The 11,359-nt window shown below is 44.9% G+C and overlaps 1 protein-coding gene across 1 annotated transcript; it reads left to right on the plus strand.

Moving 5' to 3' along the window:
* The first annotated feature begins 561 nt into the window (after positions 1–561).
* LOC109323497 (acyl-coenzyme A amino acid N-acyltransferase 1-like) lies at positions 562–6,865 on the plus strand. The gene is made up of 4 exons (XM_019555105.1): positions 562–610; positions 2,425–2,902; positions 4,929–5,131; positions 6,123–6,865. The coding sequence occupies exons 2-4, from the start codon at positions 2,440–2,442 to the stop codon at positions 6,717–6,719; spliced, it is 1,263 nt and encodes a 420-aa protein (XP_019410650.1). The 5' UTR covers positions 562–610; positions 2,425–2,439; the 3' UTR covers positions 6,720–6,865.
* The last annotated feature ends 4,494 nt before the right edge of the window (positions 6,866–11,359 follow it).

Raw genomic sequence — 11,359 nt, forward strand, 5'->3', positions numbered from 1 at the left:
GGAAAGCATGCAAGGAAAGAGATAAAAGGGGACATTCAGAGCAATCCTGGGAGGTGTCAGAACTAAGGGATAGAAGGATCCATCAGCAAGCGACCAAAGATCCTTAGCAGTACTGAGAAAGTTTGTTTCACTTATTGCAGGCTGTAAGCAGATGGGTTATTATTTAACTGCTTAAATCGTAGCATTGTGTTCTGTACTACATGGTTAAGTACATATGGGCCTCTCAATTCACCCTCTTTAACCTCTGCTTCCTGATCTCTGGCAGAAGTGTAGGTGATTGCAACAGTGCTGATCTTTGCTGAAAAGCTCTCAGGAACAATGTATACTCTTTGCCCTGCAAAATTACTACTCGGCAAGGAAAGGGTTACCCAATACAGTTATCTGTTCCTGTGCTGAAACCTCCTCTTTTTGTTACTTGCCCTATTGCTTCCTGCTTTCCTTCTGTTCAGATGACAGAAGGGAGGAAACTGAACTATGGAAAAGGGAGGGGAGTTTGGAAGGCAGTATGGCAAATAGGAGGAGTTTGCCTCTGCTAGTGTGGTAGCCTTTTCCCCATTTGCTCAGAAGCTGCTTGACCCTCTCTGACTGGAGAGAAACCTGGAGTCTTCAGGTAGGCAGGGTGTTCCTGATGGTGCAGAGCTACCCCTTAGCCTGACAAGTTAACTCTTATTCAGATGGACTGCACTAACCTATCCTTAGGGTAAGCTTACTTTATCTGGCAGGGAAAACACCAAGTATCTGGGGCCATGAAGGCAGTTTTACTTAAGTGTACTCACAGATAACTGTTCTACTGGCGTGGTTTAGTACCTGCTGAGGTGTTGGGGCTTAAAGCCCACTTTATGGAAATGGGAGGTTCCTCCCTAGCTTGCTTCTGCAGCCATATGGCTGAGGGCAGGCAAAACTTGGAGGCATCTGAACTCCAAGCCTCCGGGCTTGGGCCTGCACATATGATGCCTGCCAAAAGACTCTGGAAATATCTGAAGCCCCCGGTAGGGGTGGAGGAAGTTTGTTGGTTGTAGGGCCATTTATGGTTCTGGACTGACTCATGGATTTGAACTTGATTTGGCTTGGAACATGAAAAATGTCTTTAAACGAACAAAAAAAAAAAGGGATGTTGTGGGGAGGAGGAGGTGGACTAACTTGTAATGAGACCAGATCAGGCCTGAGGGTTTTTGAACATAGGAGTCAGAGCTGTTTGTGAAGAGTGGAAGGTAAAGGTAGGAACTGGGTACCACATCTGCTCCAGTGGGGTGTGGAGGGCCAGATTTGTGCAAGGTATTCAGTGACCTAAAAATGAAAAGGTTTTCCGAGTGGGATTTTCTGAGGTGCCCAAGAGCCAGAATACCTACTGAAATCGATGCTAGCTGCACCTCTGGAGCTGTAGCACCTTTAAAAACCTGTCTCTGTGTTGGCAGGGACCCAGCGCTCTTCTGCTGTCTGCAAAGGCAGGAAAGGGGAAGAGAAGAGGGGGTAAAAAAGCTATGAACATACTGTGATTAGAGGGGGAGAAGGGACACATTGAACCCCTTCTGGGGAGGGAGAGAGAGAGAGTTGGCTTTGGACAGAAGGAATTTATTCAGGTTGCCAGAACAGGAACCTCCCTGTCTTAACTAAGATTGAACAAAGATAGAGAGGCAGAAGTAGATTCATTATCTTCTGGTTCTGTGGCATAGTTTTGGCTAAGTCATTTAGGTGCTCTGTCTTTACCTGCTGAAAACAGAACTAGAAATACCAATGCTGGTACGCCATACACATTTTGGAACATGACCAAAAATTAACAGACTGAGATGACTGCTTTCAGGCATTAGTGCATCCCATTGGAGGCAGCACAGCAGGTAAGGAACAGAAAAGTTCCCCTTCTGTACCAGTGCCTTTGCACTAACATAAAGAGTTCTCTGGTGATCGTGCCATCGGTCACAGGAGTGCCAAGACCAAATGCATGAATGCTTGAGACTCCAGGGGCTTTCATGGAAGACATTATGGGAGTTTTACTGAACCAGTCCCTGACTTGTTTAGGTGTGCCAGTGAAATAAAGGAGGTACAGTTGGACCCATTCAGTGGGCTCTCAAACCCTTCTGCTGTAAATCCTGGGAAGTTTAGCCCTCGCAACTCCAGGGCCACTGTGGTTAAATATTAGTTGCGGTATAAGCCTTTCCAAGGAGGGAGCTGGCAGCTGAGCATCTTAGCACTGAACATTCCCTCTGGGCTGAAGTTTCCTGGAACAAAAAACAAAATTTCAAGCTAAGTTCCCTATGTTCTTGCAACTAAGCCAGCTTTGACAAGAATCACGGGAAGCTTGTCCTGATGGACTGGATGACCTGATTTAATAAGTTATATCTACCATATCTCACAGTTCACATTGTGTCATGTTTGATGTTCCCAATTTCACTATCTCTGTCTCCTTTGTCTTGTGCTTCCTACCAGAGCTCTGCTTTGGCAATGGCCAAGCTCACAGTCACCCCAAGGACATCCCTTGTTGATGAACCAGTGAAAATCCATGTCTCTGGCTTGGCTCCCTCTGAGCTAGTGACCCTGCAAGCCTCTTTGACAGATGAGAAGGGGGGGCTTTTCCAGTCCAGAGCTTTCTACAGGTCTGATGAGGCTGGTGAGGTTGATTTGGAACAAGCTGCTGCTCTGGGAGGAGATTATGCTGGCGTGCACCCTATGGGTCTCTTCCAGTTCCTGAAACCAGAAAAGCTGTTTCACAGGTTGGTGAAACGAGATGTGATGCAGAGTCCATTCCACGTGCGCCTGGATTTGTTCAGGTCATTCCACTTGGTTTCCACACCCCATGATCAGCCTGTGACAAGCCAGACTGTGGAAAGATGGCACGTGGCACCAGGAGTCCAACGAATTCTGATCAGGGACGGCAGAGTGCGTGGGGCCCTCTTCCTTCCACCAGGTGAAAGACCTCCATCTCATTTCCACAGCTCAGTGAATCCAGCCTACATACTGATTTTGTGGGTCAGGAAATGTCTGTCTACTGATGACAAGCTTCTCTAAATTATGTCAAAGTATTTGTTGTCACAGCAAATTATTGCTAATAGTTTCTCCTAATGACTCCTGGCCAGTACCCCAGTAGTTTGACCACAGTAAGTTTATTATGAATGTTCAAAACCTGAACTTTGCTGGCTAGCTGAGACTGGAGTCCTGGATCTTGTGAGGTGATGTTGCTCGACTAGTAAGTATGTCTTTTGGGATGCATTTTCAACTGAGAACACTCCTGTTGAGGAGCTCAAAATCCTAGTCAGAAAATTTCTAGGGCTTGCTTAAAGTTTGCAGGAGCTACCTATAACCCTGCCAGTGAACTCCAGAAGCTATGCTAAAAACAAGTTCACAGGTCAGGAGTGCAAACATACAGACATGGCAGAGTCTCTTTGTTCAAATTCCCAAGTGACTCCTCTCACTTTCTCTTGATGTTTTTACCCTTTGTAGTTCCCTTTGTTTCTTTTTTTCCAGTTCCATCTTGTGTGTGTGTCCTGTCCCTTCCTCAGTCTGCCATTTATCACACACACACAGGCTGCTCATGTCTCTTGTGGCACCCATGCTGTAGATTGGCCATGTATGGTGTACAGTAGCATCTTCTAATTTTACAAGGAAGCTCTGTACATCAGAGCTTCCTTGTAAAATTAGGAAAATTAGGAAGTTCATGGCCTAATCACAGGAATGTCTGCAGCCTAGATTGCCAATAAATAAAATAACAGAAATCCAAGGAAAAGCTTTTCTCCTCTACAATTCTGCCATTAACATTCAGTGGCAACATAAAAAGCTTTTACATGTACCACCAGAGAACAAATCTGGGAGTTTCCCTGCATTTGGTTTTATTGCATTATGTGTTGAGAGAGCGCAACTCTCTCAACTGTAGTAGGCAAGGACTAATTCTAATTCTGCATTTGTGGCTTTGTACTGGCAGCAAAGGCACAGACCTGATTGAATCCTTTGGGTATTATGAAACAAATTACTTACATTTAGCAGAGTTCCCTGGTTTGTCCACAGCTGGGAACCAATGGTAGGTCTCTCTTGTTGAATGCTCAACTTGGTGTTTTTTTGGATATAAAGGTGCTTTGGAAGAGGGGCTACGGGGTTAGAGGGCAATTAAGGCAAGTGCTGTAAATAGGAAACAGGAAGCTGAAGTTTGGAGTGTTTGTTGGCCAAGCTCAGTAGATGTCAAATGAAAAAATCTTTTGGAGAACTAAAGCTGACCAAGTGGTAGCACAGATGCCATTCACTGCAATTTATCTGTGGCAAGGAGGGAATCTCTTAGAATACATTCTATGATTTAATGAAATAAACTCTGTACTGCAAGGAGGAATCTGTAGTTTTAGGATATTGACTGGGGAGTCTGTTGCTGTTTCTTTATATTGTGGGTTGTTTGAGGCTGCTGTGAACCTTTCTAGAAAGGTTGGGACGTAAATCTAAATGATGATGACAATAATATTTACAAAAGAAGGTGTGGCACAATGGTCCTTGGGTCTTTTTTATCCAGTTTGGAGTTAGAAAGTGCAGAGCCATCAAGGTAGAGACTCAGTCGCACACATCATCACTCTCTAATATAGAAGAGCCTTGTTTGCATCAGGGTGGAGCTAGTGGATGAGAGTGTAGCAGGGAACTAAATTCCATCTCTGCTGGGCTCCATTTCTAGTAGTAGGCTAGGTTCTTGTCCTTGGTTTCTAGATGCTTCTCTGATGCTGTGTCTGGCATATAGAAGAATTCTTCTCCAATTCCAGGAATTGCCTTCATGGGGTAAGAACAGAAAAGTGGAGTCTTTCCTGCTCAAGTGGAGGGGGGGCTGGACTCCATGATCTTGTAAGGTCTCTCCCAGCCCCTAACATCTATTAATCTGAGTCCTGTGAGGTGTTAGGAAGGACTCCCAACCTTGCCTCTCTCAGACAGAATCATTCATTCTGGTTTCTTTTTCATCTCCTTAGGAGAAGGTCCTTTCCCAGGGTTGATTGACCTGTTCGGCGGTGTGGGTGGACTCATTGAATTTCGAGCCAGTCTTCTCGCCAGTCGTGGTTTCGCTGCACTTGCCCTGGCATACTTTGGTTATGAAGACCTGCCTGAGATGCTAGTTGAGGTGGATCTGGAATACTTTGAGGAAGCCGTCAACATCCTCTTGAGACACCCCAAGGTACATTCGATTCACAGATAAGCTTACCCTCGTTTCCCCCTAGCCCAACCACTGCTGGACACAGCCAAAACTCCTCTGCAGACTGTGGCTCTTCACACTCTTCCTGTGATCATTAACAGGGCATTCCCCACCTCCTAGGGATGACAATGAGGGCCACATACAGTGCTTCATTCTCCCCTTGCTGAGTTTGGTCTTTGGTAGACTCTCTCTCATAAATGGCCTTCTCCATAGTTTACCGTATTCCCGATTGGCAGCCTTTTTTGGCAGTGGGCAGGAATGAATCAACTTGGGTCCGAATAGGCAGATATTAGCACCTCTAATTCTCCCTGCTACCCAGGTGTGGTGTGGGTGGAGCTTAGCATTCTGCCCCCACTGCTCCACTGTGATATGGAACAGGCAGAGCATCCCCCCACTCCCACCAAAGTTTCCACTGACTGGCTGTGGTGTGGTCAGAGCCTCCAGTCACTGATTGCCACCAAAGCACAGTTCCATGGGTTGTAGTTTGCCGACCTGACCCCTATCCAACACCATAGAGCAGGCCAGTAAGAAAACAGAGCTACAGAGCTCATGACTTGACTCTCTCCCAGTACTACATACTGTGAATATGGAAGAAAGCAGGGTCCAGACAGCCATCAAAGTCTGCCTAGCTGTCAGGTACAACTGACATGTGCACCGCAGGGGAAATGGGGCAGAACTAGTTCCCCAGATAATTATCACAGCCACATTCAACTAGTAAAAAATGGGGAATTCATTTTTCTGAAGATGGATGGATTTTGAAAGGTGGTTGTTTGGGATTAATATTCACAATTTTATGGGTTTATCTGCATGAATATGCCAGGTCCAAGTACAAGACTGTACCTTTGCATGTAGCTACTTGGCCATTTACAACTACATGGCATGTATGTGCATGTGTAATCTTGAATACTGCCTTGCACAGTTCAAGGGTGCATTTTTGAAAACTCCTTAACCCATTTCTCTTTGGTGTTTGTAGGTAGGAGGGCCGGGGGTTGGCTTGGTCTCAATATCTAAAGGTGCTGAGATTGCACTGGCCATGGCATCATTTTTGCCCAACATCAAAGCAGTAGTTTCCATTAACTCAACCCATGCCCTCCATGGGATGCCGCTCCGCTACCGGGATCTGCACATCAATCCAGTCCCTTACAAGATAGAATGTATCAGGTTCACACCCTTGGGCCTGATGGAACTCTCTAACATGGTCACTGTCATTCACACTGAAGAAAGTCAAGAGAGCATCCTACCTGTAGAACAAGCTGAGGCCAAAATCCTCTTCATTGTGGGGGAGAATGACAGGAACTACAACAGCAAAGCATTTGCCGAGAAAGTGATGGAGAGGATGAGGAGGCATGGAAGAAAGAACTACAGAATGCTTTGCTATCCAGGTGCTGGACACCTGATTGAGCCACCAGGATCACCTTTCTGCTACCACTCATGGAGCTTCTTTTTCTTCAGGCCTGTGGTATGGGGAGGGGAAGCCCAGTCCCATGTTGCAGCACAGGAGCATTCCTGGAAGGAGATCCAGAAATTCCTGTGGCAACACCTCCACCCAGCTGGAAGCAGCAGGCTTTGAATACAGGGAGGCACAGACCAAGGAATATCTGTGCTCCTGCCTTCCAGGCACCTAATCAATAAATACTGGGAAGAAGCTGCCATTTGGGAGCCTCACCACATGGAGATTCACCACACCAGGTATTAAAAGCATTTCCAGTCACTTCACCCAGGTATCTTGTTTTGCAGGGTGACAGCTAATAGCAGGTGAGAATTGCAAATACGTTGACAAGGCTGATTGCATCCAATAGGGATGTGGGGGATCTGTTCCAGGTCCCTCTAGTCATAAGCTAGGAAGAGATCTCAAGGGCCATCTGCTGCCATCCTCTGATCAAATGCAGGAATGCCACTCCTAAACTGTCCTTGACCAAAGCTTATGCAATCTCTTCTCTGAAAACCTCCAATGAAGGAGAATCCACAACCACCCAGTACAGTCTGTTCCACTGCCTTACTATACTAACAGTAAGGAAGTTAAACTGAGCTATAATCTTAACCTGTTTCACTGAAATTTAAAGCCATTGCTTCATATCCTATGCTCTGGACCAAGGGAGTTTTCTGTATGGCAGCCTTTCTGGTCTTTGAAGACATTTATCATTGATGTTGTGTATTTTGACTTTAAAAAAGCCTTCTATCTGGTATGCCATGATCACCTTCTATCAAAACTGGCCAACTGTGGCCACAGCTTCACCACGATCTGCTGGCTGGGGAATTGGCTCCGTGGTCGGACCCAGAGGGTGGTGGTTGACGGAAGTCAATTGTCGTGGTGTGCTGTGACCTGCGGAGTCCCTCAAGGCTCTGTCCTTGGGCTGACACTATTCAACATCTTCATTAATGATGTGGACATTGGTATCAGAAGCGGACTGGCCAAATTCGCCAATGACACCAAACTTTGGGGTAAAGCATCCATGCCCGAGGACAGGCGAGTGATGCAAGATGACCTTGACCGGCTCAGGAAATGGGCGGTGTTCAACAAGAACCTGATGGTGTTCAACACCAAAAAATGCAAGTTTCTCCACCTTAGGAGGAAAAACCCGCAACATCCTTATAGGCTTGGCAGCGCTATGCTGGCTAGCACTACGGATGAAAAGGACTTCGGGATCATGATTAACCACAAAATGAACATGAGCCTTCAGTGCGATACTGTGGCTAGTAAAGTGACCAAAACGCTGGCTTGCATCCATAGATGCTTCTCTAGCGAATCCCAGAATGTCATTCTCCCCCTGTACTTGGCCTTGGTGAGGCCGCAGCTAGAGAGAGTAGTGTCCAGTTTTGGGCTCTGCAATTCAAAAAGGATGTGGAGAAGCTTGAGAGAGTCCAGAGAAGAGCCACGCGCATGATCAGAGGTCAGGAAAACAGACCTTACGATGACAGGCTGAGAGCCATGGGACTCTTTAGCTGGAAAAGCGCAGGCTCAGGGGTGATCTGATGGCCACCTATAATTTTATCAGGGGTGACCACCAGGATGTGGGGGAACATTTGTTCACCAGAGCGCCCCAAGGGATGACGAGGTTGAACGGTTATAAACTACTGCAAGACCGTTTCAGGATGGACATAAGGAAGAATTTCTTTACTGTCCGAGCCCCCAAAGTCTGGAATAGACTGCCACCGGAGGTGATTCAAGCACCTACTTTGAATGCCTTCAAGAGAAATTTGGATGTTTATCTTGCTGGGATCCTATGACCTCTGCTGACTTCCTGCCCCTGGAGCAGGGGGCTGGACTCGACAATCTTCCGAGGTCCCTTCCAGCCCTAATGTCTAGGAAATCTATGAAATCATGTCCCCTTAATTGCCTTTTCTGCAAGCACAGTTCTTTCAACTTTCCTAGTGATGTTTGCCTTCTAGCCCCTTGATTGGTTTTGTCACCTAAGTGTGGACTTTCTCTAATTTCACATCCTTATAAGTGTGGAGCATAGAACTGCATGCAGTACTTTAGATGAGGCCCAACCAGCACCAAGTAGAGTGGCACTATCACTTGCCATGTCTTACATTTAATAGTGCTGTTGATGCAGCCCAAAATTGCACTTGCTTTTTTTACAGTTGTGTCACATTGGTAACTCATATCGAGTTACTGATCCACAAGAATCCCAAGATCTTTTCTCAGCAATGCTGCCACCTGCCCAGTTACCATCTAGTAAATCACTAATAGCTGGAGCAAGCCCATGGATATCTCTAGCTACAATACATTCAGCAATTGACATGAGAGGCAGGTGACTTCTTTTTGTAAGGTTTCATGCAACACTTTTCCAGGTTTGCAGCTATGATGAGCACTACCTGAAGCTGTTTTCCTAGAGCAAATCCATATTTTTAGAAGTGGTGAAATTATGCAGATGTATGTAGAAATTATGCAAAGATCTGTAGATGTGTACACTAAAACCAGGCTTCATCTGAGTTCATCTGGAACTTGGCCCAGATTTGCTAAGCCACATTTGTGACTTTTAGTAACATCATGTTTCAGACTTATTTTACTTGGTTTGGGGAAATACTGTCAAAAGTTTTGTATGGCCTTAGACCTGTGAGAAGAGAGGTGCAGCATAAACACTGAACTCTGCTATTAGCGACATGTCCCATTTTCCATAAATACAAACACTTAGTAAAAATTCTAGAACTGAGAAATAAGTACTATAAAAAAAATTTGTCCACTACAGTTTAACATCTGCCAGTTTTCTCCCTGTTGCCACATATATTGCTTGTATCTGCATTCTTACAATCATTATACATATTTTTTGATCACCACACAAGCTGAAAGCCAAGGTCTTGCTAGGAAAATGTCAGCAGAGTTGCTGCCAATCTCCACATCAGTAAGCACATGAATTAAAGGGTCATTTAATTCTTTAAGGTAACCCACTGACTTAAATATGTTTGAAAGTACCTTGCAAATTAAAGTCTCCCAGCTGCAGATATGCATAGCTCCTTGAAAGTTAATGGAGATGCTGTGAGTATGATACTACACAAAAATGATGCCAATGAAAAGAGCTCCATGTTACTACTCACCACCCAAGTAATTAAAAAAAAATTGTCATTTTATCCAACTGTCTTTTAAAAACATAGTAATGTACACGTCCTATAACGCAAAACACTCAGGTGAGCTACCTGTCTGACTGAGAACATTTTCGGGACATAGTGCTTGTGGGTTTGACTCAAGGGCAAAGTGGTACCATTTTATTTCTGGCTCCTCATGTAAGTTAACATCAAAACAAGAAACAAAGGGCCCAACTTCCATAATTTCAAGTACATGGGAACTTCAGATCTTCTGTAACTCATGTCTAAAGCCTATATGTTTACAGGTATTTAGGCCCTAAGATCCCATTCAATAAATGCAGATTAGGCATCTAAATATCTTTAAAACCTGGCCCTAAGTCTTTTGAAAATTAAATGAAGCTGCTTAATTCCTTCATGGCCAGATTCTTATAAGTGTCTGTCTTCAGTGCAGAGAGAGTCTGGAGACTCAGTGGAGCAGTGCCAAAATACCTTTAAATTCCCTTAAAAAAATTGGGTCTATGCAACCTTCCCTGTAGTAAGAGATCAAGCTAGTCAGTATGTGTATCTGGGGTATCTATCCATGTCCATGCTCTGACAATGGACATGTGTTCACAGTGAATGTGAATATATATCACAAGTGAACCTTTTTAAAATGTTGCTGATTGGGAACTGGCTCATAATTGTTGGAGACCAGAGTCGTCCACATAAGCAGTGCCCTGCACCTATGCTTTGAGAGGGTCTGGATGGGTTGGTGACTTGTGGCTGGCAGTGTTTGTACTTTTCTTCTCTTCTCTCCTAAACATGAGTTCAATAAAGTTTAGTTACCTGTACTTGACTGAACTCTGCAGTGTGCTTGCTTGACTTGGGGCATCTAAGAGGGGGAGCAAATGCTTAGACCTATGTTTTTGGGCTCCCAGGGGTTGTGGAGTGCATGATGAGGGGCTGGTTGTTAGAAAGATAGCAGTGCAAGGGACCTCATTGATAAAAAGTGCCAACAAAGGGGGAAAAAACAAGCAGCAGAGTTCCAGCCATGTACAGTGGGAGGGAGAGGAAGGGAGGGGGAAAGGGGGATGATGACTGATGAAGTGTGGGATGCCTGGGGGACCAACTAGACCCATGTCACTGCAAGTTTGGCATCCACACCTAACACAACTATTTCAAAAGAGTACTCGATGTCCCAAGTACAATTCTGACTTGTTCGAAGCAATTTTAAAGCGATTTAACAGGCTTTTATGTCTGTCTACTCCAGGTTTAAACTGCATTTAAATCAGTCTATGGGTGCATTACCAGTCATGGTGTGGTTTCTTTGCCAGGCAGAAGTATAGATTTTTCTTCATCTCACCCTGCTGGATGGAAGTAAACATTAGCCATCAAGACATCAACTAAGTGTCATCTATATTAAGAAAATGTTGAATGTTACACACACATTGCATGTGCAGCTCCACAAGTTGAGAGTAGACAAACGGCCTTTGGACATACAGGCATACCTCGTTTTATTGCGCTTCGCAGATATTGCGTTTTTTACAAATTGAAGGTTTGTGGCAACCGTGCGTCGAGCAAGTCTATTGGCGCCATTTTTCCAACAGCAATTGCTCGCTTCGTGTCTCTGTGTCACATTTTGGTAATTCTGGCAATATTTCAAACTTTTTCATTATTATTATATTTGTTATGGTGATCTGTGAT

The sequence above is a fragment of the Crocodylus porosus genome, unplaced genomic scaffold, assembly GCF_001723895.1.
Source record: "Crocodylus porosus isolate Cpor-Errol unplaced genomic scaffold, CroPor_comp1, whole genome shotgun sequence".
NCBI classification, from domain to species: Eukaryota; Metazoa; Chordata; order Crocodylia; family Crocodylidae; genus Crocodylus; species Crocodylus porosus.

Excerpts from the sequence above, each read along its gene's own strand:
- LOC109323497 (XM_019555105.1), top strand. The coding sequence starts at position 2,440 with ATGGCCAAGCTCACAGTCACCCCAAGGACATCCCTTGTTGATGAACCA. Across the intron at positions 2,903-4,928 it reads GGCCCTCTTCCTTCCACCAG|GAGAAGGTCCTTTCCCAGGG; the intron begins GTGAAAGACCTC and ends TCATCTCCTTAG. Across the intron at positions 5,132-6,122 it reads TCCTCTTGAGACACCCCAAG|GTAGGAGGGCCGGGGGTTGG; the intron begins GTACATTCGATT and ends TGGTGTTTGTAG.